The sequence below is a fragment of the Bombus vosnesenskii genome, unplaced genomic scaffold (assembly GCF_011952255.1).
Source record: "Bombus vosnesenskii isolate JDL3184/JDL3185 unplaced genomic scaffold, Bvos_JDL3184-5_v1.1 scf7180000013616, whole genome shotgun sequence".
NCBI lineage: Eukaryota > Metazoa > Arthropoda > Insecta > Hymenoptera > Apidae > Bombus > Bombus vosnesenskii.
The window spans coordinates 128,179-154,674 of NW_022883149.1; the positions used below are offsets into that span (position 1 = coordinate 128,179).

The 26,496-nt window shown below is 42.0% G+C and overlaps 1 protein-coding gene across 1 annotated transcript; it reads right to left on the reverse strand.

The window, feature by feature from the left end:
• Window positions 1–326: 326 nt before the first annotated feature.
• LOC117238815 lies at window positions 327–2,099 on the reverse strand. Its single transcript, XM_033504027.1, has 2 exons — window positions 547–2,099; window positions 327–348 (listed from the first exon to the last, which is right to left on the reverse strand). Exons 1-2 carry the CDS (start codon window positions 2,097–2,099, stop codon window positions 327–329), a joined length of 1,575 nt encoding a protein of 524 aa, XP_033359918.1.
• Window positions 2,100–26,496: the final 24,397 nt, after the last annotated feature.

Sequence of the window (26,496 nt, forward strand, 5' to 3'; positions counted from 1 at the left end):
TACTTGTGAAAATTTGGGAATAAAGCTCCGGAAATAAGAGGCCAAACCTATGAATTGCCTAAGTTGTGTGACGGTCGACGGTGCAGGTAGAGAACTCAAGGCTTGTATTTTACCCGGGTTTGGGCGGACTTCTCCGTTACGAATTACGTATCCCAAGTAGAGTACCGATGTCTTTAAAAAGGAGCATTTCGAAAAGTTAAAGGAGAATCCGGCTTTCACGAGGGTATCTAATACGGTGCTCACCCATTCTAGAGCTTGGTTTACTGAGTCGGCAATAATTAGGACGTCGTCCAAGTAAACAACAACGAACGAATACGCGAGGTCGCCTAAGGCGTTGAGAATGGCCCTCTGGAAAACGGATGGTGCATTTTTCAATCCGAACGGCATAGTCACGTACTCGTATTGCCCGTTGTAACGAACGCCGTATATTCCGTCGAATTAGGATGAATGGGAATTTGGTGGAATCCGCTGGCCATGTCCAGGCTAATGAAGTATCTCGCCTTCTGCAATCTCGCGATTTGGTCCGCGATGAGGGGTAGGGGATACCGGTCCGCGACCGTATTTTTATTTAATGCCCGAAAATCTACGCACAGTCTATCTGAGCCGTCTTTCTTCTTTACAAGTAAGATAGGGCTCGCGAACGGTGAGTTGCTCGGCCTCACGATTTTTGCTCTAATTAACTCGTCTATTCTCTCACGCACTATCCTACGCTCTTCTTCGCTAAGTCGGTAGGGACTTCTTTGCACGGTAACATTAGGGTCGATTAACCGTATTTCCAACTGGCCCGTGCTTACGCGAGTACGTGGGAAGCCCGTAATGAATGAATCTTTGAATTTCTCGAGGACAGAAATTAACCGACTTTTATCATTACCAACCACGTCAGTGTCAACCGCATTGATATTGATCTCGTCCTCGGGGGTTTTACTACAGGCATTAATAGTCTTCGTTTTACAAATATCGACGCTATTCCGTGTAATAGTTACATCAAAACCCTGGCTTAAGATCTCGCGGCCAATCATGATATCATAATGCAGGTGACCATCGGCCAGAACGTGGAAGGTTATCTCCAATGTAAAACAGTTAATGCGTACCGTAGATAAGATCTGGGATGTACTCTTAACGCAGGTGTTTCCTATTCCTCGCATAACTACTATATCTGTCGTTCTTCTACCGGAGAATTTCGGAGCGACAGATTCTCTAATTAATGAGCACTCGGCTCCGGAATCGAAATAAAATGGGAACGACTCACCCAGATGACTTAAACTACCGGCTGGGGAGTCCACCACGCAGGAGTTGACTTTACGCTCATCCTTGGGGCCTGGTCTACCGTCCCGTCGCGCCGGGCAGTTAGGTGCGATATGGCCTTCCGCTTTACACCTGTAGCAAACCGCCTTGGACGGTGCGGCCGGTCGGTTTCCTTCCTGGCGTCGTGCATCCCTCTGCTGTTCGTTCTGCATCTTCTTGTAGCAGTCCTTTATTCTGTGTCCGAGAGTACCACAGTAATGACACCTCGTCTGGTGGCCCGATAACTTGCGACGCTTAGCTTCGGGTTCCGCCGGTGCATATCTCGGCGAAAATGTCGACTCTTCTTCGTAACAGAAGGGTCGCATCTCGCTCAGGAATTGGTCCTCCGTTCTGATATCGCTCGTGAGGGCCAATCGTTTAAGACGTTGGTCGTGTGGAATTAATATGTAGAGAGTGACAGCGTTAAGTATTTCGTCTAGCGTAGAATGTTGCCACCGCGTCTGTAGGAGGGAACGGACACGGCCGGCAAACGCCCCCGTGGATTCGCCCGCTTCCCGCGGTTCCCCGGATACCTTGATTAACGATGAGGACGTCGTCTCTCGGCCACCGAACTTTGTAAGGAATCGTTCCTTAATTCCAGGCCAGGTAACTTCTCCGTTTCCCACCGTTCGCGCCAGCCAATGTGCTGCAGAACCCTGTAGAGAGTCACTTAAGGCAGAGTGTAGCGCGTCTTCTCGCAGGGGGTTGTTCTGTAGAGCCCTACTAACAGCCGCGCACCACGCGGCTGGGTCGGCGCCTGCGACTTCTGGGTTAAAATGTGGTAATTTGGTGATTCCCGCATTCGTTCGTTGCATTAGCGTATGGATTAGGTTGTTCATGACAGCGACCTGCCCTTCCAGCGTTAGCAACCGTTCTGATCCCACTTCTGATGTCGGATGGTCATTGGAAATGGGGTTGTGGGCGTCAAATGAATCTTCTCGAGGATTAGCCATTGATACGGTACACACAGGCGTAGTTTATTACAATGATAGAATTATTACAGTCTTAACAATTGATCACGGCGGTTCGGCACTCGCGACGCTAGTGACGATGCTCTCGGGCTCAATAACGAATCCGCGGTCAACGGGACGACAACAGAACGTACTCACAAAGTCCAAGTCTGAGAATAATCACTGATCGCGAAGGCGTTACTCTTCGATCGATGAGATCGCGAGCGAGAATGCCTTTCCCGTCCCGATGATGCCACAGAGGAAAACTATAATGGGGTGTGTCTAAGGATACGAGATCATCGGATTCGTCGAGAAAAGCCTTCGTTCAGAAAGTAAGGGAAATTGGCGTTGCTGCTAATTGGTCAATCTCCATATCGGTGGTTAGAAAAAGATGCTAGCCGCCCTCGAGGGAAAGTTGCTAGTGGGAGACGCCGCTCGTTGAAAAATATGTCTCCCCTATCTTCCCGTAGTTGGGACAAAGACTGTTTGTCTGTTTGAAGGACTTTAGTTAACTAAACCTTAAGATTTATAACGGGCCCTCGGGCTAGCCGAACATGTACTGCTGAGACGCATCGACATCTGGCAATCATCTTACTCGAAGAATAGGGTCTGCGTGTGGCCAGCCACGGGACAGAAACCGTTGGAATGTTTACTGTCGTGTGTCGCCACGAATATTTCTTTTAAGGAGAGCTATAGAATTACTCCATACCTTTGTTAGGCAAAGCGTTCATCCCGTGACCGCGGCTACGTTCGGCGACTGACTGTCGCCTCGAGCCCAAGCTCATTATCACGACTCTCGAACAATTACAATCGGGTTGAATAACTACAATTGTTCAATTACAGCTATAGTAGACTCTAGGTTACAATGTTGCGGGATTATCCAAAATTCCAAAGGCTCCGGTGTTCTTTCATCTCCGACATATATAACGTAATACGTTATAACGTTATTCTGCGGAACGTCATGCGTTATAACGTTACTCTATATAATGTAATACGGTATAACTTTATACTATAAAACGTAATACGTTATTACGTTATAACTTTATACTATTAAACGTAATACGTTATATCGTTATTCTATAAAACGTAATAGGTTATAACGTTATACTATATAACGTAATACCTCATAACGTTATTCTGCGGAACGCCATGCGTTATAACGTTACTCCATATAATGTAATACGGTATAACGTTATACTATATAACGTAATACGTTATTACGTTATTCTATCTAACGTAATACGTTATAAAATTATACTTGTCGGAGATAAGGTGACACCGGTGCCTTCCCTCTGAAACCTCGGGAAGATCCATAGAAACATTGTAATTAAAATCTACAGTTGTAACTAAACGATTTGCCGTCATTCTAACCAATTGTATTTGTTTAAGTCTTGTGACAATGAGCTTGGGCTCAATTCGATAATTGGTCGCCGAACGTGGCCGCGGTCAACGGGACCAACTCTCCATTTAACAAAGGCATTGAGTAATCCTATAGCACTCCTTAAAAGAAAGATTCGTAGCGGCACTTGGCAGTAAACATTCCAACGGTTTCTGTCCCGTAGCTTGCCACACGCAGATCCTATTCTCCGGGCAGGATGTTTACCAGATGTTGACGCGTCTCCACAGTACGTGATCGACTAGCACGAGGGCCGTCATAAACACTAATATCTAGTTACCTAAAATCCTTCAACAGATACACAGTCTTTGTCCCAGTTACGGGAAGACAGGAGAGACCTATTTTTCCACGAACGACGTCTCCCACTAGCAACCCTCCCTCAAGGGCAGCTAGCATCCTTTACTAACTACCGATATGGAGATTGGCCAATTAGCAGCAACGTCAATTTCCCTTACTTTCCGAACGTAGGATATCCCCGACGAATCCGATGAACTCGTGTCCTTAGACACGCCCCATCATAGTTTTCCTCTGAGGTATCACCGGGACGGAAAGTCATTCTCTCTTGCGGTCTCATCGACAAAAAGGATTTACTCCTTACGGTCAGCGAATATTAACACAGAATCCGACTTAGATTTTTGCGAGTGCGTACGACTACCGTCCCGTTGTCCGCGGATTCTTTATTGATCCTAGGATCATTGTCATTAGTCTCTCGAGTATCTAATTACCACGGTTACTTGTCCGGTTCTATGGTAATCGCATTTGCACCAGTCAATGTCTTCTCTATTGCATAACGACAATGTGTAATCCAAATGAAGATTCGTGTCACGCCCCTAACCCTAATTCCAATGTAAACCCGACAGCAGAAGTGGGATCAGTACCGGTTATAACAGTGCAAGAGCTTACGACCATCGTGCGCGAGTTAATTCCGTCGCTAGTGCAAAAATCGAGTGTGGAACCTAGAAATTTTTCGACTCCGCTGCCTGGTGCGCATCTACCAATCTAATTATGGAGAAAGATCCTTTACAGAGCAGTGCCCTGAATATAATTTCAATACCGAGTGTCGAATTGACTTCTACGTAGTGGAGGCGCTAACTGGTAGATCAAGCAATCCGGGTGAGTCGTTTCCATTTTACCCCGATTTCGGAGCCGAGTGTTCGCTAATTGAAGAATCCGTAGTCTTGAGAATTTCTGGCAAAAGAACGATTGATATAGTAGTAATGCGAGGAATAAGAAATATCGGTACTAAACGTATCGCTCAAATCTTGTCCGTTGCAGGCATCGGTGGTTAGAGATAAACTTTTCATGTTCTCGCTGATAGTTATTTAACAATACGATATCGCGATTACTCGTTAAATTTTAAGCCAAGATTTTGACGTAATATTACACAAAATAGCCTCGCTATGTGTAAAACAAAAATAATTAATGCCTGTAATAAAACCGCTGAAAACGAGATCGATGTTAATGAAGTTGACAACGAGGTACGTAGTAGCGATAAAAGTCGATTAATCTTTCTTTTCGAAATTCAGAGATTCATCCGTTACGGGTTCCCTACGTACTCGTACAAAAAATACAAGCCAGTTAGAAGTACAATTAATTGATCCTAACATCGCCGTACAAGGAGTCCTAATAGAGTTCGCGAGCGCAGAATAGTACGTGATAGAACAAGCGACTTAATTACAGCCAAAAATCATAAAGCCTAGTAATTCACCGTTCGCGAGCCCTGTGTTACTCGTGAAGACGAACAATGGTTCAGATACATGATAGGTAGATTTTCGAGAACTAAATAAATATACGGTCGCGGATCGGTATCCTTTACCCCTCATTGCGGATCAAGTCGCGAGATTGCAAAAGCGAGATATTTTATTATTCTGGACATGGCCGGTGTGTTTCTCAAAATCCCTATTCATCCTAATTCTAGGAAGTATATAGCATTGATTACGCTCGATGAGCAATTTGGATAATAAGTTGTTGTTTTCTTCGAATTCTTTTGTGCCTTTGTTCGATCCATTCGATGTCCTTTATTTGCATAACATAAGTGCGTGCGCGTTTAATGTTTCTTCCGGAAGTCATTTTCGGGATGGCGATACTATGCTGACCCCGTCGAAAATGGGGATTCTTATACTTTCGGACAACCCTAATAATTGTGCAGCTCATACTTGCCTAAATATTCTAATATTTATGTTCTTCCTTGCTTCAATTTTGTAAACCATCAAAGCGTTTAGTACGGAAATCCTCAGGAGTAGTCGCGTGCCAAGTCTTCTGTAGCATTTGACCCTTTTTAATTGCGGTGACATAAGAAATCATTTGGTCGGAGTGATCTGTACTACACTTTCCTTCGTTCCATTTAGCAGCGGCTGCTGATTTCGAGGTTGCGAACAAACGAAACGAGAGATCATTCTTGAGATTCCTTTGAAAACAAGTATAACAGCCAACGTGCCATTCTTACGTTGTCGTCTATTTGGATGATCCCCTAATTATTGCCGACTCGATAGATCAAGCTCTAAAAGTATTGCACACCGTACTAGATACCCTTCTAAAAGCCGGATTCTCCTTTAACTTTTCAAAATGTTCTTTTCTAAAGGCATCGGTACACTATTTGGAATATGTAATTTACGACGGAGAAGTTCGTCCCAATCCGGGTAAAATGCACGCCTTGAGTTCTTTACCTGCGTCAACGACCGTCACACAGCTCAGGCAGTTCATAGGTTTAGCCCTTTATTTCCGAAAATTCGTCCCTAAATTTTCACGGGTAATGAAACCCTTGTATGCGCTTACTTCCGATAATAAAAACATGACTTGGACAGATAGGCATGGAAAAATAAGGCAAAAGGTAATTTCCGCCCTGACCGACGCGCCGGTGTTAATGGTATTTGACCCGAACTACCCGATAGAACTTCGTATCGACGCTAGTTCGGATGGATATGAGGTTATTTTAATGCACAAGATTGAAGGTAAAAATAGAGTAATAGAATATTACAGTATAAGAAGTAGCCCTGCGGAATCTAGGTGTCATTCTTACGAACTAGAAACGTTAGCAGTTGTGAACGCCGTCAAGCATTTCCGTCATTATCTCCACGGACGAGAATTTCTTGTCGTCTCCGATTGTAATCCTTTGAAGGCATCCAGTAGTAAGGTAAATTTAAATGACAGGGTTTACAGGTGGTGGGCTTACTTACAAACTTTTACTTTTGACATTCTGTACCGGGAAGGTAAACGAATGGCCCACGTAAATTTTGTCTCGCGAAATCCCGTAGACTTGGATCACCTTACGATCAACGAAGTCATATAGAGAAGGAAATCAATCTGACCGAAATCTCCGAAGACTAGCTATTAGCGGAATAACGTCGCGACTCCCAAATTTCTGGGATCGTCAATAAATTACAGAACGAAGAGCTCGCGGAAGACGTCGCGAATACGTATGAGTTACGGTCCGGTACCCTTCATCGTAAAATACAGAGAAAAGGCAGAACTCTCTGCTTGTCCATTGTCCCCAGAGGTTTTAGATGATCTGTTATTAACCATGTGCAACAGTCAGTTATGCACTTAGGTTGGGATAAAGCGCTTGAGAAACTGTGCGAGTGTTACTGGTTCGAAGGAATGGCGGAGTATGTTCGCCAATTCGTAGAGAACTGTCACGCTTGTCAAGTTTCGAAGGCCAGTTCAGGTAAAATACGAGCTGAATTACATCCTATACCTAAGACCAGCATACCTTGGCATACAGTTCACGTGGGCATAACGGGCAAACTAAGCGGTAAAAGTGGTTCGAAAGAATATGTCATTGTTTTGGTCGACGTCTTCACTAAATTCGCATATCTGCATCATACTCGTAAAGTAGATTTCCTTAGTACCGTTAAAGCACTTACGTACTATATTTTTATTCGGCAGTCCCTGCCGGATAATAGCGGATCAGGGAAGATGTTTTACGGGCAAAGAATTTCCAGACTTTTGTCAAGATAAATACATTAAACTCCATTTAATTGCGACCGGAGCTAGTAGGGCCAACGGACAGGTAGAGCGTATTATGAGTACGCTAAAAAAACATGTTCACAACAATAGAAACCAACTGGCGGTCCTGGCAAAACGCGATCGGGGAAATACAACTGGCCTTAAATTGTACCACCAACCGCGTGACTAAGTCAAGCCCGTTGGAACTACTAATCGGTAAAACAGCGAGACCCTACGGCTTATCCCTACCCGACAATATCGAAGAAAGAGAAGTAAATATCTCCCATATAAGACAGCAGGCGATAAAGAATATAGAAGCAAGCGCCAAATACGATAAGGATAGGTTCGACGAAAACAAAGCTAAAATAGTTAGGTTCAACCTTGGCGATTTCGTATTACGCAAAAACGAGGAAAGAAACCAGACGAAGTTAGATCCGAAATTCAGGGGTCCATTCGTAATAGCAGAGACTTTGGAAGGAGATAGATATACCCTAAAAACCTTAGACGGCAAACGATCATATAAGGACAGACACGACAGACTGAGAAAAATGCCAGAAGGTTGCGTCCCTGCTGAGTTAGACGTCTGCGGTGATGACAACGGCGGTGATAATAACGTTGCAAGTACACTGACCTCATTAACACCGCGCTGTGGTCATAGTAATACACCGAGTGGTTTTATGTGCTTTTTGTTGTAACCCGTTGAGTGGGTTGATGTGCTTTTGTTGTAACCCGTTGAGTGGGCATACGTGCTTTCTGGGTGTAATACACCCAACATGGCAATACGATCCAACAAACTGAGGTTCACCAGTGTACGAAATCGAAAATGATCTGTTGTGTCATTACGGTCTGACTGGCGACTCACAGAACGCACCTAACACTTTGAATACAAATTATAACATTACAAATTCCTATTCTCTTTTATTTTTCTGTTGTCAAACCTCCGAACGAAACTTTGTTGTTGCACTGGACCCTTGACTTACTTGGACATTTAGTTAAATCGTAAATAATGTCAGTTGTATCGAATCTAATGTAAGAAAACACGATATTTTAGTTACACACGAGGACGTGTGATAGTCAGGATGGCCGTGTCGGAGATGAAAGAACACCGGAGCCTTTGGAATTTTGGATAATCCCGCAACATTGTAACCTAGAGTCTACTATAGCTGTAATTGAACAATTGTAGTTATTCAATCCGATTGTAATTGTTCGAGAGTTGTGATAATGAGCTTGGGCTCGAGGCGGCAGTCAGTCGCCGAACGTAGCCGCGGTCACGGGATGAACGCTTTGTCCAACAAAGGTATGGAGTAATTCTATAGATCTCCTTAAAAGAAATATTCGTGGCGATACGCGACAGTAAACATTCCAACGGTTTCTGTCCCGTGGCTCGCCACACGCAGACCCTATTCTTCGAGTAGGATGATTGCCAGATGTCGATGCGTCTCCGCAGTACATGTTCGGCTAGCCCGAGGGCCCGTTATAAATCTTAAGGTTTAGTTAACTAAAGTCCTTCAAACAGACGAACAGTCTTTGTACCAACTACGGGAAGATAGGGGAGACATATTTTTCAACGAGCGGCGTCTCCCACTAGCAACTTTCCCTCAAAGGCGGCTAGCATCTTTTTCTCACCACCGATATGGAGATTGACCAATTAGCAGCAACGTCAATTTCCCTTACTTTCTGAACGAAGGCTTTTCTCGACGAATCCGATGATCTCGTATCCTTAGACACACCCCATTATAGTTTTCCTCTGTGGCATGATCGGGACGGGAAAGGCATTCTTTTACGCGCTCCCGTCGACCAAAGAGTAACGTCTTTACGCTCAGCAATTATTTTTACGAGTCAGACTTAGATTCAGCGAGAACGCCCATCTGTCATCCCGTTGGCCGCGGATTCGTTATTGAACCGGAGACCACTGTCACTAGTGTCGCTGACGTCTCACCGCCGTGGTAGATTGTCAAACCTGTGTTATTCATACCTGTGTCAATAAATCGTATCTTCGTTACACCGCAACGATGGCTTCAATGAAGACTCCTCAAACACCGACAACCCTATCCCCAATGTCATTCCGACATATATATCCACCGAAAATGCGCTCTTGTAGACAAACGCTCGATTCACGTCATAGCTTTTAAAGCTTGTCGCATCTCAATCCGTTGGAAAAAGTTTTTCCTGTAGCATATTTTATTTTTACGAACCAACAAGGTCTTTGTTTATTTCCTTCTGTTTTTTGCTCCAATTTCCCCATTGTTTTTTCAAGGATAGTATTTCAGAGCCACTAGTCAAGTTTATTGTAACAATAAACGTACGTTTCGGAAACATTTTGTGCTGTGAAACAGAATACACTAAAGTTTGAATGTCACATCGATTTTCGAAAGTTTATAAATGGAGGTGTATGACAGTATCACCAGCTGTTGCTGTCCAAGTAACTCCAACATCGAAATACTACAACGATTCCAATCGAAAACGCTAAGAGCCTTAATAGACGCACCTTGGTATGTTACCAACGAAACCATCCATCGCGACCTCAAGATACCTACAGTCAAAGAGGAAATAGCAAAATGTAGCGACAGATATAGCAAAAGAGTCAACTAACACCGAAACCCCCTAATCACTGGACTACTCGATACGACGGATCAGATTCGATTTCTTTTTGCTACAGACATGCAAGAAATTCCGTGTTGGAGAGCGATGTTGCGAGTTCGAGTGCCTGGACCATCTGAAGAACGTTACCGGAACTGGTATAGTTTTTGTCGTTGATGATAAGAATTCCTCCACGACTCAGCAACAGGAGCTACTCTGGGTGATGAGCTTAATGGTGCTGTTGCGGCTATTTTAATTTTTCAACAAGGATCCAGATGGCGCCGTTGACGAAATTCTTTCATTATAAACGTCAACGATCAACATCAGCCATCAGGGAACGAAGAAGGTACGCTGTAACGTGTCTGAGTAATTATACCTCGAGGAGTACATACAGTTATGTAATGAAGATTCGTATGTGAGTGTTTGTTTTCTTATTTCTTTTCCCTTTGTTTCATTTGAATGGATTTTTGTACTCAAAGAGCGAGGTAAGATTACGTCAGATACGTTTTTACATATGCTAAAAAAATGGAAAATGATGATGATGAATCAATGACACGGAGAAAATTATAATCTATTGTATTGTTGTTATCTAATGGTGTTGTAGTTGACTGTATGGTGGATGTATCTAATGGTGTTGTAGTTGACTGTATGGTGGATGTATCTAATGGTGTTGTAGTTGACTGTATGTTGTTCAATATTGCTATGAAACTCTTCTGATTCATTGTCACTTATACGAAGAATGGAAGTATACGAAATTGATAAAATTATTAATAATATTTACGAAGAGAAAGTAAACTGTTGGATATATGACAAAATAATTCTATTTTAAATAAGAGACTGGTCAGCGTGGTTATTTTGTTTACAAAATCAAACGAATTTAATGAATGTAATGGTAAGGAAGTAACTATAAGTGGCTTTAAACTATTTTTATGCTTGAAAAGTAATTCGCAAAGTAATGTAAAGCAGTACTACTGAGTTGTACATAACCTCTTTCAGAATTTGTTCTTAACCTCTTGCTTCATAACTTCCTTAATTATACTCTTCAAACTTATTGACTACTTCGATGTTGTTACGAACAGAAACTGATAAAATATTAATCTTAAATATAGATTGAAATGAAAGCTTGTCACGTAAATATATATATATATATATATATATATATATATATATATATATATATATATGTATATATATATATATGTACATATATATATATATATATATATATATATATATATATACATATGTACTACTTACTCAAACTATGGATCACATAACCTATACAAAAAAAAAAGAATTATTGTACACTATAAAGCAAGAGGTTAAATCTTTAATCTGTTAAGAATTAAATTTTTTATTGTAACTGCGAAAATTATAAAAGTACCAAGCGAAGCAAGTACGGAATATATGCGGAATATGAATCGCTCAACGAACCAAAGAGCGGCTCAGTGACAAAATTAGTAAAGTAAAGACCACAAATATTACAACATTATATTCTACCACAAAATAATTCTCTATACAAAAAAGGTACACAACGAATCGATTTTTCACAACGATAAGAGTCAACAGAACCAATCAAAACCAGGCGAGACTCTCATAAGACAACGATATCAGAGGGATCAAATCAGCGACTTCAATCTATGTTACAGAGTATAGTTATCAAGAAAAATTGCTCTTTTCATGAAAAGTATGGTAATGATACTCTTATAATACATTGTATATCTGGTAGTCGGATGTGCCCGTGGCCATCGGAAATGTAAAGACGACGCTTTTAGAAAGTGATAGCGCCATCGCGTTTTAAAAACGCGTTAGAAGAAGGACGGTTTCGCTATCCAAGGCGAATCGAAAAGTGTGCGTGTTGCGAGAATCAGAGTTGATCGAGACGTCGAAGCATAGAGTCGTTAGAATTGAGTTGCGAGTGTTGTCGAGTGTTAGAGTTGCTAGTGAGAGAGAGAGAGAGAGAGAGTTACCAAATAGTTGTCAAGTTATTTGATGTAAATAAGAGCGTTGCATTTAGTTTTCCTGTTAATCAAACATCGTTTCTCTGTCTAACTAATATCTGTATTTTCAATCCATTATTAATAAATTATAATTAATCGGACAAAATTACACCTTTAATATATTCCGATATTACATTACCGTGATGTAATATTTATCATGCTTATTTTGTACGTAAAACGAATCGTTGGAATATTCCCGAAGCTAACGAAGCATTTCCCAAAAGTTAAACCGAAGAAATTAACGCGAATAGTTAAGTGAAATTTTTCCATTAACTTGCTGACCAACCGGCAAATAAAAAATCATAAAAATTGTTTCAATGTGTTGAGGTCACGCATAACTTCTTTTTTCATTGACGATTACCAAACAGGTAAAATTTCGAAATTGTCGAAATCACGAAGGCCACGTGACCAGATCGTATTGGAATTTGAAGTGCATGGAAAAAGACAACTCGAAGTACAAACCTTGAGCTGTACTGCTCGAAGTACAAACGTGAACTAATGGATGCAGAAAAGCAATTAACGCTAAACATCCGAACAGCATCTTGGAGCCCGTCATTGTTCTGAAATAAAAGAAGTGACGAATTAAAAAGACGCAGGACTAATAATAATAAAGGAAACTTAGTTCGTATTATAAATTGAATTTACATCAGAAAAGAAGCACGATCAAGCGAAACAGATCGTAGAAATGACAAATATCATCGATATAGGTTTCAGTGTAATTTCACTTTTGAAAATTATTTAGTTTAATACGATCGTATTCATCGCTCTGAAACTTTCATTGTGCTGCGTCTTTTTAATTTCTCTATCTTTCTGTGTTTTCGGAAAAATTACTTGAAAGATTAAGAATTGCTTGCCTTATTTTATTTTCGATTAGTTAGGATTTGATTATTTCAGGTAAGGTTTATTATTTATAACAGGTTTTATCACTTGTTTGTTATTTAGGAGTTTGTGATTTTAGGATTAGTACCTTTTAGGATTTCTTATCCTTCGAGTTTCTGTTTCAGATATCTAGGTCTATTTCAAGATGTTTTATTACATTAGGATTATTTATTCGATTAAGATAATTTAAGAGTTTCACAATGTACAAAGAAATAATCGCGTGAAATTTAGATTTATGCTTTAAACGTATTAAACACGCGATAATTTCAATGTCTATAGCCTCGAACGTGTTCTGATTAGTTGTGTCATTGTCTGTGACATTGAAATCACAAAAATCCATTGCAAGTGTGCTGTCATGCAATGTGGATGTAATTGGGTTTTTTGGGTATTTCCTGTATCATCTGATTTGTACAGTACTATTTTAACGCAAGGACAGGAAACTTATTATATATGTCGGATCACGATTCGAATTTTGGGCGCGCGACGACTCTTCATGTGGACTAGCCATCGTTTCACAAAGCCGAGATTTTATTTACACGTGTATACAGGTCTATCACTAAGCTTAACAAATAATAAGTACAACTAATAATAAGTCTAACAAACACTAAGCCTAATGAATAATACGATCTACGAATAATTAAATTAAATAATACTATTAGCAATGTTTGAGTTCAAACGAATCCACGGTCACCGGGATAACTCCTTACTAAGCGAAACTAACTTAGACGCAAATGCGATCGTCGAAAATGCTCGATGTATCACTCTCCAAGGCAATCGCAAGAATGCCAGCCTCGTGGAGATTTTTCTTCCTGTACGATTGTATTTTGTTTTCTATACCCGTTTGGAAGCATCGAGAAGGTTCCAAACGCCGTTGCTAGGCACACTCGTTGGAAGCATCGAGAAAGTTCCAAACGCCGTTGCTAGGCAGTTTCTGCCTGGAGTTTTGATTACTAATACAATGTATGTCCCATTGCATCGGCGCCTCCGAGGCAACATCACACGTGGCTAGGCCCGCTCTCGAGGCCGCATGCCGCCACAACCACATTTCTCGGAAAACACATACAACCACTCCAGACCTCCGTTAGATAAAACATCCATCCCGTGACCGTGGCTACGTTCAGTGACCTATTGTCACCTCGAACCCAATCTCGCTTATTACAAATCTTAAGCAATTACAACTATAATAAAATCTAGGCTAAGGTACTAGAGGATGTTCCCAAGATTTCCAAGGAAAGGCTTCGGCTTTCCTTTCATCTCCGACATATATATACATATACATAACTGTGTGCGTATATGTATAATATACGTATAACAACCAAAGTTCAGCTCTCAAGTGTACGCAAAACTTTTATGTTCATTTTACGCTATACCAGTATGTTTCATGAATTTGTTTGCTAACAGTATCGAAACAAATAACAAGCAGAGGACGAGCTATTCATGAATTGTTTTACCAGCGTGTACGCTCCCAATATTTTCTATTTGAGAAAACATACTTGTTGCTATTGCAACTACAAATATTTTTACAGTCGACGCTTTTGCCGTGAATCATTGGCTAACATGTAAAATCGAGAAAAAACATGGTTTATTGTGATGGAAATGTGGAAAACCGCAAAACCGATATAGAAGGGAAAATAAAGGAAAGGAAGATAGATAAGTAGAAGCTTGGGGTCAAGTTTAATTCACTGAAACCGAGCTGCTTGTATTATCACAAAACAAAATTGCCAGTACGTCATTTCCGTACTCTCGTCCTCGCGAAAATGGTTTTGCTTGTTAAGGAAAAACGAAGAGACAGGGAAGAGAGGAAAAAGCAGACGGAGAGCGCTTTTAAAAAGCTGGCGAACCGTGTGTTACCACAACGAGACACGCGATGCTATTTGTCGCTTTAAATTGTGCCGCAACTCGTTTTTGAGATCTTTGCCAGGGGCTCGTTAAAACATGCTGAAAATATATTTCTGGCTTTTCTGGGGTTTAACTGAAATATGACAAATAACGTTGTAAAACATATGTACTTATGACTTACAGAGTAATTGAGTGTAAAAAATATATAGTATACAAAATAGCCAGCGATTGAGGGCTTTAAAAGATCAAAAGGAAAGAAAAGGAAAGAAAAGAAGAAAGATAATATGTTGTGGCAGTCTAAGTCGATCTAAGAAAATAGATAAAGGGAGGGAGGGGCAAAGCTAGTTAATCTGGAAAGAATCCAAGCGTCAATTTCAAGCATTTACAGAGAATCAAGCGGGCTGGTTAAAGTCGTGAGTTGAGCAATTATCCCGCGTTAGGTTCAATCAGGTTAGTCCCACGCGAAATTGATCCAACCATGCGAAAACGAGTGTATTCTGATTTCTGTCGCAGATACTTCTGGCTAGTGCAGTACCTACACGGTGGTTGTTGAAATAGCCGCTTCTCATCTATTTTCCCTAGCGCGGACATCATCCTTTGATCCCTTACGACTAACGAAGTTTTCGAAGATGTACGGCAGTTTGAGATTCTACTTGAAAATGATCATGATTGCGGTCTGTGTGCCGTCTGCTCTTCTTTTTGTCCTTCCGTTAAAGACTGGTAGGTTGATACTGATTAATTATGCGATCGAAACCATATATAATGGCTACAAAAATGCCGCTAATATAATATTCCTTCTTTCTTTTATCTGTCTGCCTCTCAGGTCGTTTTACTAATTACAATAAGTAATTTCGACTTCTTTGCGCTGTCTTTTAACGCATTCGAGACCGAAAGAAATTCATATCAGTCAGTAGGCAAGGGTATAATATACATATTTTATATATAACTTATGTAGTAATGTATATATCATGTTAATTTCATATTTTTTTGCGTAAACATTCCGTCATTTCCTTCCCGTTGCAGATATTTCGACGTTTAAGCGCTCGTTGAACTCCATTTTACACTGCAAATGCAATGCACTACCGTTTAAGCGTCGTAACAAGCAAAATAGCTCGCAAATCGCGAAGATTTCGTCGATCTTGACGAGAACTAACTGTCATTTCCTTCCCGTTGGAGATACTTCGACGTTTAAGCGCTCGTTGGACTCAGTTTTACACAGCGAATGTAATGCACTACCGTTTAAGCGTCGAAACAAGCAAAATAGCTCGCAAATCGCGAAGATTTCGTCGATTTTGAAGAAAACTAGCCGTCATTTCCTTTCCGTTGGAGATATTTCGACGTTTAAGCGCTCGTTGAACTCCATTTTACACTGCAAATGTAATGCACTACCGTTTAAGCGTCGATACAAGCAAAACAGCTCCCAAATCGCGAAGATTTCTTCGATTGTGACGAAAACTGTCATTTCCTTCCCGTTGGAGATACTACGACGTTTGACAGCTCGTTGAACTCCATTTTACACTGCAAATGCAATGCACTACCCTTTAAGCGTCGAAACAAGCAAAATTGCATGCAAATAGCGAAGATTTTGTCGATTTCGATGAAATATAGCCGTCATTTCCTTCCCGTTGGAGTTATTTCGACGTTTGAGCGCACATTGTTCTCCATTTTACACTGCAAATGCAATGCTCTACCGTTTCAGCGTCGAAACAAGCGAAATTGGTCGCAAATCGCGATGATTCCGTCGATATTGATGAAATCTAGCAGTCATTTCTTTCCCGTTGGAGATATTTCGACGTTTAAGCGCTCATTGAACTCCATTTTACACTGCAAATGTAATGCACTACCGTTTAAGCGACGAAACAAGCAAAACAGCTCCCAAATCGCGAAGATTTCTTCGATTGTGACGAAAACTGTCATTTCCTTCCCGTTGGAGATACTACGACGTTTGACAGCTCGTTGAACTCCATTTTACACTGCAAATGCAATGCACTACCCTTTAAGCGTCGAAACAAGCAAAATTGCACGCAAATAGCGAAGACTTCGTCGATTTCGATGAAATCTAGCCGTCATTTCCTTCCCGTTGGAGATATTTCGACGTTTAAGCGCTCGTTGAACTCCTTTTTACACTGCACATGCAATGCACTACCGTTTAAGCGTCGAAACATGCAAAATAGCTTCCAAATCGCGAAGATTTCGTCGATTTCGATGAAATCTAGCCGTCATTTCCTTCCCGTTGGAGACATTTCGACGTATAAGCGCTCGTTGAACACCATTTTACAGTGCAAATGTAATGCACTACCGTTTAAGCGTCGAAACAAGCAAAATAGCTCCCAAATCGCGAAGATTTCGTCGATTTCGATGAAATCTAGCCGTCATTTCCTTCCCGTTGGAGATATTTCGACGTTTGAGCGCACATTGTTCTCCATTTTACACTGCAAATGCAATGCTCTACCGTTTCAGCGTCGAAACAAGCGAAACTGGTCGCAAATCGCGATGATTCCGTCGATATTGATGAAATCTAGCCGTCATTTCTTTCCCGTTGGAGATATTTCGACGTTTAAGCGCTCGTTGAACTCCATTTTACACTGCAAATGTAATGCACTACCGTTTAAGCGACGAAACAAGCAAAACAGCTCCCAAATCGCGAAGATTTCTTCGATTGTGACGAAAACTGTCATTTCCTTCCCGTTGGAGATACTACGACGTTTGACAGCTCGTTGAACTCCATTTTACACTGCAAATGCAATGCACTACCCTTTAAGCGTCGAAACAAGCAAAATTGCATGCAAATAGCGAAGATTTTGTCGATTTCGATGAAATCTATCCGTCATTTCCTTCCCGTTGGAGATATTTCGACGTTTAAGGGCTCGTTGAACTCCTTTTTACACTGCACATGCAATGCACTACCGTTTAAGCGTCGAACCATGCAAAATACCTGGCAAATCGCGAAGATTTCGTCGATTTCGATGAAATCTAGCTGTCATTTCCTTCCCGTTGGAGACATTTCGACGTATAAGCGCTCGTTGAACACCATTTTACAGTGCAAATGTAATGCACTACCGTTTAAGCGTCGAAACAAGCAAAATAGCTCCCAAATCGCGAAGATTTCGTCGATTTCGAAGAAATATAGCCGTCATTTCCTTCCCGTTGGAGTTATTTCGACGTTTGAGCGCACATTGTTCTCCATTTTACACTGCAAATGCAATGCTCTACCGTTTAAGCGTCGAAACAAGCAAAATAGCTCCCAAATCGCGAAGACTTCGTCGATTTCGATGAAATCTAGCCGTCATTTCCTTCCCGTTGGAGATATTTCGACGTTTAAGCGCTCGTTGGACTCAGTTTTACACACCGAATGTAATGCACTACCGTTTAGGCGTCCACAACAAGCAATATAGCTCGCAAATCGCGAAGATTTCGTCGATTTTGAACAAAACTACCCGTCATTTCCTTTCCGCTGGAGATATTTCGACGTTTAAGCGCTCGTTGAACTCCATTTTCCACTGCAAATGCAATGCACTGCCGTTTGAGCGTCGAAACAAGCAATATAGCATGCAAAGCGCGAAGATTTCGTCGATTTTGAGGAAAACTAACTGCCATTTCCTTCCCGTTGGAGATATTTCGACGTTTGAGAGCTCGTTGAACTCCATTTTACACGGCAAATGTAATGGACTACCGATTAAGCGCCGAGACAAGCAAAATAGCTCCCAAATCGCGAAGATTTCGTCGATTTTAACGAACACTAACCGTCATTTCCTTTCCGTTGGAGATATTTCGACGCTTAAGCGCTCGTTTAACTCCATTTTACACTGCAAATGCAATGCACTACCGTTTAAGCGTCGAAACAAGCAAAATAGCTCCCAAATCGCGATGATTTTGACGGAAACTAACTGTCATTTCCTTTCCGCTGTAGATATTTCAACGTTTAAGCGCTCGTTGAACTCCGTTTTACACTGCAAATGCAATGCAGTACCGATTAAGCTTCGAGACAAGCAAAATAGCTCGCAAATCGCGAAGATTTCATCGATTTTGGCGGAAACTAACTGACATTTCATTCCCGTTGGAGATATTTCGACGTTTAAGCGCTCGTTGAACTCCATTTTACACTGCAAATGCAATGGACTACCGATTAAGCGTCGAGACAAGCAAAATAGCTCGCAAATCGCGAAGATTTCGTCGATTTTGACGGAAACTAACTGTCATTTCCTTCCCGTTGGTGACATTTAGACGTTTAAGCGCTCGTTGAACTCCATTTTACACTGCAAATGCAATGCACTACCGTTTAAGCGTCGAAACAAGCAAAATAGCTCCCAAATCGCGAAGATTTTGACGGAAACTAACTGTCATTTCCTTCCCGTTGGAGATATTTCGACGTTTAAGCACTCGTTGAACTCCATTTCACAGTGCTAATGCAATGCACAACCATTTAAGCGTCGAAACAATCAAAATATCTCGCAAATCGCGAAGATTTCGTCGATTTCGAAGAAATATAGCCGTCATTTCCTTCCCGTTGGAGATATTTCGACGTTTAAGCGCTCGTTGAACTCCATTTTACACTGCAAATGAAATGTTCTACCGTTTAAGAGTGGAACAAGAAAAATAGCTCGCAAATGGCTATAATTTCGTGGATTTTGACGAAAAGTAGCCGTCATTCCCTCCCCGCTGGAGATATTTCGATGTTTTAGCGCTCGTTTCATTCCATTTTACACTGCAAATGCAATGCACTACCGTTTTAGCGTCGAAACAAGCAATATAGCTCGCAAAGCGCGAAGATTTCGTCGATTTTGAGGAAAACTAACTGCCATTTCCTTCCCGTTGAAGATATTTCGACGTTTGAGAGCTCGTTGAACACCATTTTACACGGCAAATGTAATGGACTACCGTTTCAGCGTCGAAACAAGCAAAATAGCTCCCAAATCGCGAAGATTTCGTCGATTTTAACAAAAACTAACTGTCATTTCCTTCCCGTTGGAGATATTTCGACGTTTAAGCCCTCGTTAAACTCCAATTTACACTGCAAATGCAATGCACTACCGTTTAAGCGTCGAAACAAGCAAAATAGCTCACAAATCGCGAAGATTTCGTCGATTATGATGAAATCTAGCCGTCATTTCCTTCCCGTTGGAGACATTTCGACGTATAAGCGCTCGTTGAACACCATTTAACACTGCAAATGTAACGCACTACCGTTTCAACGTCGAAACATGCAAAATAGCTTCGAAAGCGCGAAGATTTCGTCGATTTTGTCGAAAACTAGCCGTCATTTCCTTCCCGTTGGAGATATTTCGAAGTTTGAGCGCTCGTTGAACTCCATTTTACACTGCAAATGCAATGCACTACCGTTTAAGCGTCGAAACAAGCAAAATAGCTCGCAAATCGCGAAGATTTCGTCGATTTTGACGAGAACTAACTGTCATTTCCTTCCCGTTGGAGATACTTCGACGTTTAAGCGCTCGTTGGACTCAGTTTTACACAGCGAATGTAATGCACTACCGTTTAAGCGTCGAAACAAGCAAAATAGCTCGCAAATCGCGAAGATTTCGTCGATTTTGAAGAAAACTAGCCGTCATTTCCTTTCCGTTGGAGATATTTCGACGTTTAAGCGCTCGTTGAACTCCATTTTACACTGCGAATGCAATGCACTACCGTTTAAGCGTCGAGACAAGCAAAATAGCTCGTAAATCGCGAAGATTTCGTCGATTCTGACGGAAACTAACTGTCATTTCCTTCCCGTTGGAGATACTTCGACGTTTAAGCGCTCGTTGAACTCCATTTTACACTGCAAATGTAATGCACTACCGTGTAGGCGTCGAGACAAGCAAAATAGCTTGCAATTCGCGAAGATTTCGCCGATTTCGACGAAATCTAGCCGTCAGTTCCTTTCCGTTGGAGATATTTCGACGCTTAAGCGCTCGTTTAACTCCATTTTACACTGCAAATGCAATGCACTACCGTTTAAGCGTCGAAACAAGCAAAATAGCTCCCAAATCGCGATGATTTTGACGGAAACTAACTGTCATTTCCTTTCCGTTGTAGATATTTCAACGTTTAAGCGCTCGTTGAACTCCGTTTTACACTGCAAATGCAATGCAGTACCGATTAAGCTTCGAGACAAGCAAAATGGCTCGCAAATCGCGAAGATTTCATCGATTTTGGCGGAAACTAACTGTCATTTCATTCCCGTTGGAGATATTTCGACGTTTAAGCGCTCGTTGAACTCCATTTTACACTGCAAATGCAATGCACTACCGATTAAGCGTCGAGACAAGCAAAATAGCTCGCAAATCGCGAAGATTTCGTCGATTTTGACGGAAGCTAACTGTCATTTCCTTCCCGTTGGAGATATTTCAACGCTTTTGCGCTCGTTGAACTCCATTTTACACTGCAAATGCAATGCACTACCGTTTTAGCGTCGAAACACGCAAAATAACTCGCATATCGCGAAGATTTCGTCGATTTTGATGAAATCTAGCCGTCATTTCCTTCCCGTTGGAGACATGTCGACGTTTGAGCTCACGTTGAACTCCATTTTACACTGCGAATGCAATGCACTACCGTTTAAGCGTCGAGACAAGCAAAATAGCTCGTAAATCGCGAAGATTTCGTCGATTCTGACGGAAACTAACTGTCATTTCCTTCCCGTTGGAGATATTTCGACGTTTAAGCGCTCGTTGAACTCCATTTTACACTGCAAATGCAATGCACTACCGTTTAAGCGTCGAAACAAGCAATATAGCTCGCAAATCGCGAAGATTTCGTCGATTTTGAGGAAAACTAACTGCCATTTCCTTCCCGTTGGAGATATTTCGACGTTTGAGCGCTCGTTGAACTCTATATTACACTGCAAATGCAATGTTCTACCGTTTAAGAGTGGAACAAGAAAAATAGCTCGCAAATGGCTATAATTTCGTGGATTTTGACGAAAAGTAGCCGTCATTCCCTCCCCGCTGGAGATATTTCGATGTTTTAGCGCTCGTTTCATTCCATTTTACACTGCAAATGTAATGTTCTACCGTTTCAGCGTCGAAACAAGCAAAATAGCTCGCAAATCGCGATGATTTCGTCGTTTTGACGGAAACTAACCGTCATTTCCTTCCCGTTGGAGACACTTCGACGTTTAAGCGCTTGCTAAACTCCATTTTACACTGTAAATGTTATGCACGACCGATTCAGCGTCGAAAGAAGCAAAATAGCTCGCAAATCGCGATGATTTCGTAGATTTTGACGAAAAGTAGCCGTCATTTCCTTCCCGTTGCAGATATTTCGACGTTTAAGCGCTCGTTGAACTCCATTTTACACTGCAAATGCAATGCACTACCGCTTAAGCGTCGACACAAGCAAAATAGCTCCCAAATCGCGAAGATTTCGTCGATTCTGATGAAAACTAACTGTCATTTCCTCCCAGTTGGAGATATTTCGACGTTTGAGCGTTCGTTGAACACCATTTTACACTGCAAATGCAATGCACTACCGATTAAGCGTCGAAACAAGCAAAATAGCTCGCAAATCGCGATGATTTCGTACATTTTGACGAAAACTAACCGTCATTTCCTTCCCGTTGGAGACACTTCGACGTTTAAGCGCTTGCTAAACTCCATTTTACACTGTAAATGTTATGCACGACCGTTTCAGCGTCGAAAAAAGCAAAATACCTCGCAAATCGCGATGATTTCGTAGATTTTGACGAAAAGTAGCCGTCATTCCCTTCCCGTTGGAGATATTTTGACGTTTACGAGCTCGTTGAACTCCATTTTACACTGCAACAGTAATGCTCTACCGTTTACGCGTCGAACCAAGCCCAACAGCTCGCAAATCGTGATGATTCGTCGATTTTGACGGAAACTAGCCGTCATTTCCTTCCGTTCGAGACATTTCGACGTTTAAGCGCTCGTTGAACTCCATTTTCCACTGCAAATGCAATGCACTACCGTTTAAGCGTCGAAACAAGCAATATAGCTCGCAAATCGCGAAGATTTCGTCGATTTTGAGGAAAACTAACTGCCATTTCCTTCCCGTTGGAGATATTTCGATGTTTTAGCGCTCGTTTCATTCCATTTTACACTGCAAATGTAATATTAATATATATATATATGTCGGATCACGATTCGAATTTTGGGCGCGCGACGACTCTTCATGTGGACTAGCCATCGTTTCACAAAGCCGAGATTTTATTTACACGTGTATACAGGTCTATCACTAAGCTTAACAAATAATAAGTACAACTAATAATAAGTCTAACAAACACTAAGCCTAATGAATAATACGATCTACGAATAATTAAATTAAATAATACTATTAGCAATGTTTGAGTTCAAACGAATCCACGGTCACCGGGATAACTCCTTACTAAGCGAAACTAACTTAGACGCAAATGCGATCGTCGAAAATGCTCGATGTATCACTCTCCAAGGCAATCGCAAGAATGCCAGCCTCGTGGAGATTTTTCTCCCTGTACGATTGCATTTTGTTTTCTATACCCGTTTGGAAGCATCGAGAAGGTTCCAAACGCCGTTGCTAGGCACACTCGTTGGAAGCATCGAGAAAGTTCCAAACGCCGTTGCTAGGCAGTTTCTGCCTGGAGTTTTGATTACTAATACAATGTATGTCCCATTGCATCGGCACCTCCGAGGCAACATCACACGTGGCTAGGCCCGCTCTCGAGGCCGCATGCCGCCACAACCACATTTCTCGGAAAACACATACAACCACTCCAGACCTCCGTTAGATAAAACATCCATCCCGTGACCGTGGCTACGTTCAGCGACCTATTGTCACCTCGAACCCAATCTCGCTTATTACAAATCTTAAGCAATTACAACTATAATAAAATCTAGGCTAAGGTACTAGAGGATGTTCCCAAGATTTCCAAGGAAAGGCTTCGGCTTTCCTTTCATCTCCGACACGGCCATCCTGACTATCACACGTCCTCGGGTGTACCTTCGTCAACAAAACAAAAGGAAACAGGATTAGTATCATTGTGATTGGCATTCAAAGTGCCAGTTGCATTCTGCGTGCTTTCAGTCGGGTCGTAATGACATGACAGACCATTCTCGATTTCACACCCAAATGGGTCTCATCCTTCGAATCGCACATACTCTCAAAGTTCGTTACATAACCAGCCTCGTAACACAATCGCTGTCAACACTAGACCGCCTCCAGCCTCATGACATTGTCACTGTCGGTACTAGACCAGCTCCAGCTTCGTGACATCGTCGCTGTCGGTACTAGACCAGCTCCAAATCCGTGACATTGTCGCTGTCGGTACTAGACCAGCTCCAACCTCGTGACATTGTCGCTGTCGGTACTAAACCGGCTCCCAGCTTCATGACATCGTCACTTCCAGTGCCTGACCGCACTGAACTCCATCCCATGGCCGCACCTGGGCTCATATAATTCTACGATCCTCTGGGATCGGGGTACTCACATCGCCATGGTCACTGTCCTCGTCATCACAACAGACATCCAACTCCGCAGGAATGCAACTATCCGGCATTTTCCTTAACCTGTCATGACTGTACTTGTATGACCTTTTCCCATCCAGTGTTTTCAAGGTATATCGGTCTCCTTCCAGGACCTCCGATATTACAAACGGACCCCTGAATTTTGGATCCAATTTTGTCTGGTTCCTTTCTTCATTTTGGCGTAGTACCAAATCACCGGGATTAAACCTAACTACTTTAGCTTTGGTTTTATCGAATCTCTCTTTGTCATACCTAGCACTAGTTTCCATCTCTTTTATTGCCTGTTGTCTTACACTGGAGATATCTATTTCTTTTTCCTCGATGTTATCAGGTAGTAATAAGTCATACGGTCTTGCTGCTCTACCAATCAATAACTCTAAAGGACTCGATTTGGTTACGCGGTTGATGGTGCAATTCAAAGCCAATTGCATCTCCCCGATCGCGTCTTGCCATGAACGCCCGGTCGTTTCTACCGTTGTGAACATATTTTTTAACGTGCTCATAACACGTTCTACTTGCCCATTGGCCCTACTTGCACCGGTCGCGATCAAATGAACTTTGATTTGTTTGCTTGCACAGAATTCTTGAAATTCCCGGCCCGTGAAACATCTACCCTGATCTGCTATTACCCGACAGGGACTACCGAACAAAAACACGGCGGACTTAAGTGCCTTGATAACGCTAAGCGAATCCAATTTGCGTGTGTGATGTAAGTGCACGAATTTCGTAAAGGCATCGATCAAGACGACGACATACTCTTTTGAGTCATTCTTGCCACTCAGCTTGCCCGTTATGTCCATGTGCACCGTATGCCACGGTATGCCGGTCTTAGGTATAGGATGCAGTTCAGCCTGTATTTTACCTGAACTAGCCTTCGAAACTCTACAAGCATGGCAGTTCTCGACAAATTTGCGAACGTACTTCGCCATTCCCTCGAACCAATAATACTCATAGAGCTTCTCGAGCGTTTTATCCCATCCTAAGTGCATAATTGACTGATGCACATGGTTGATGACGGACCATCTAAAACCTCTCGGAACAATGGGTAAGCAAAGGGTTCTGCCCTTTCGTTGTATTTTACGGTAAAGTGTACCGGATCGCAGTTCGTAGGTATTCGCGATATCTTCCGCGAGCTCTTCGTTCTGTAATTTATTAACGATTTCGGAGATTTGCGGATCGCGACGTTGTTCCGCTAATAGCCAATCTTCGGAGATCTCGGCCAGATTAATCTCTTTCTCTGCGACCTTGTCTATCGTACGGCGATTCAAGTCTACGGGGTTTCGCGAAAAGAAATCTACGTGGGCCATTCGTTTACCCTCTCGATACATGATGTCAAAATCGAATGTTTGCAAATAAGCCCACCACCTATAAACCCGGTCGTTTAAGTTTACTTTGTTGCTGGAGGCTTTCAAGGAATTACAGTCGGTAACTACTAAGAATTTCCGTCCATGTAAGTAGTGTCGGAAATGCTTGACGGCGCTTACTACTGCTAGTGTCTCCAGTTCGTACGAATGATACCTAGATTCCGCGGGACTGGTTCTTTTACTATAATATTCGATGACTCTGTTTTCCTTTTCGACTTTGTGCATTAAAATAGCTCCATACCCCTCCGAACTAGCGTCGGTATGTAGCTCTATGGGACGATTGGGATCAAATATCATTAACACCGGCGCGTCGGTCAGAACGGAAATTATCTGTTGTCTTATCTTTTCGTGCCTGTCCGTCCAAGTTATGTGCTTGTTACTAGAAGTGAGTGCGTACAAGGGTTTCATCACTTGTGAAAATTTAGGAATAAATTTTCGGAAGTAAGAGGCCAAACCTATGAACTGCCTAAGCTGTGTGACAGTCGACGGTGCAGGTAAAGAATTCAAAGCTTGTATTTTTCCCGGGTTTGGACGAACTTCTCCGTTACGAATTACATATCCCAAATAAAGTACCGACGTTTTCAGAAAAGAACATTTAGCGAAATTGAAAGAAAATCCGGCGTTTACGAGAGTGTTTAGTACAGTGTGCAACCTTTCTAGAGCTTGATCTATTGAGTCGGCGATTATTAGAACGTCGTCCAAATAAACAATGACATACGAATAAGCGAGGTCGCCTAAGGCCTTGAAAATGGCTCTCTGGAAAACGGCTGGTGCATTTTTCAACCCAAACGGCATCGTCAC

What these genes read in the sequence shown, in the direction of transcription:
- LOC117238815 (XM_033504027.1), bottom strand. Translation starts at nt 2,099, where the DNA reads ATGCAACGAACGAATGCGGGAATCACCAAATTACCACATTTTAACCCA. An exon ending in AAAAATACGGTCGCGGACCG is followed by an intron (nt 349 to 546) that starts GTATCCCCTACC and finishes TCCGTTTTCCAG; the next exon opens with AGGGCCATTCTCAACGCCTT.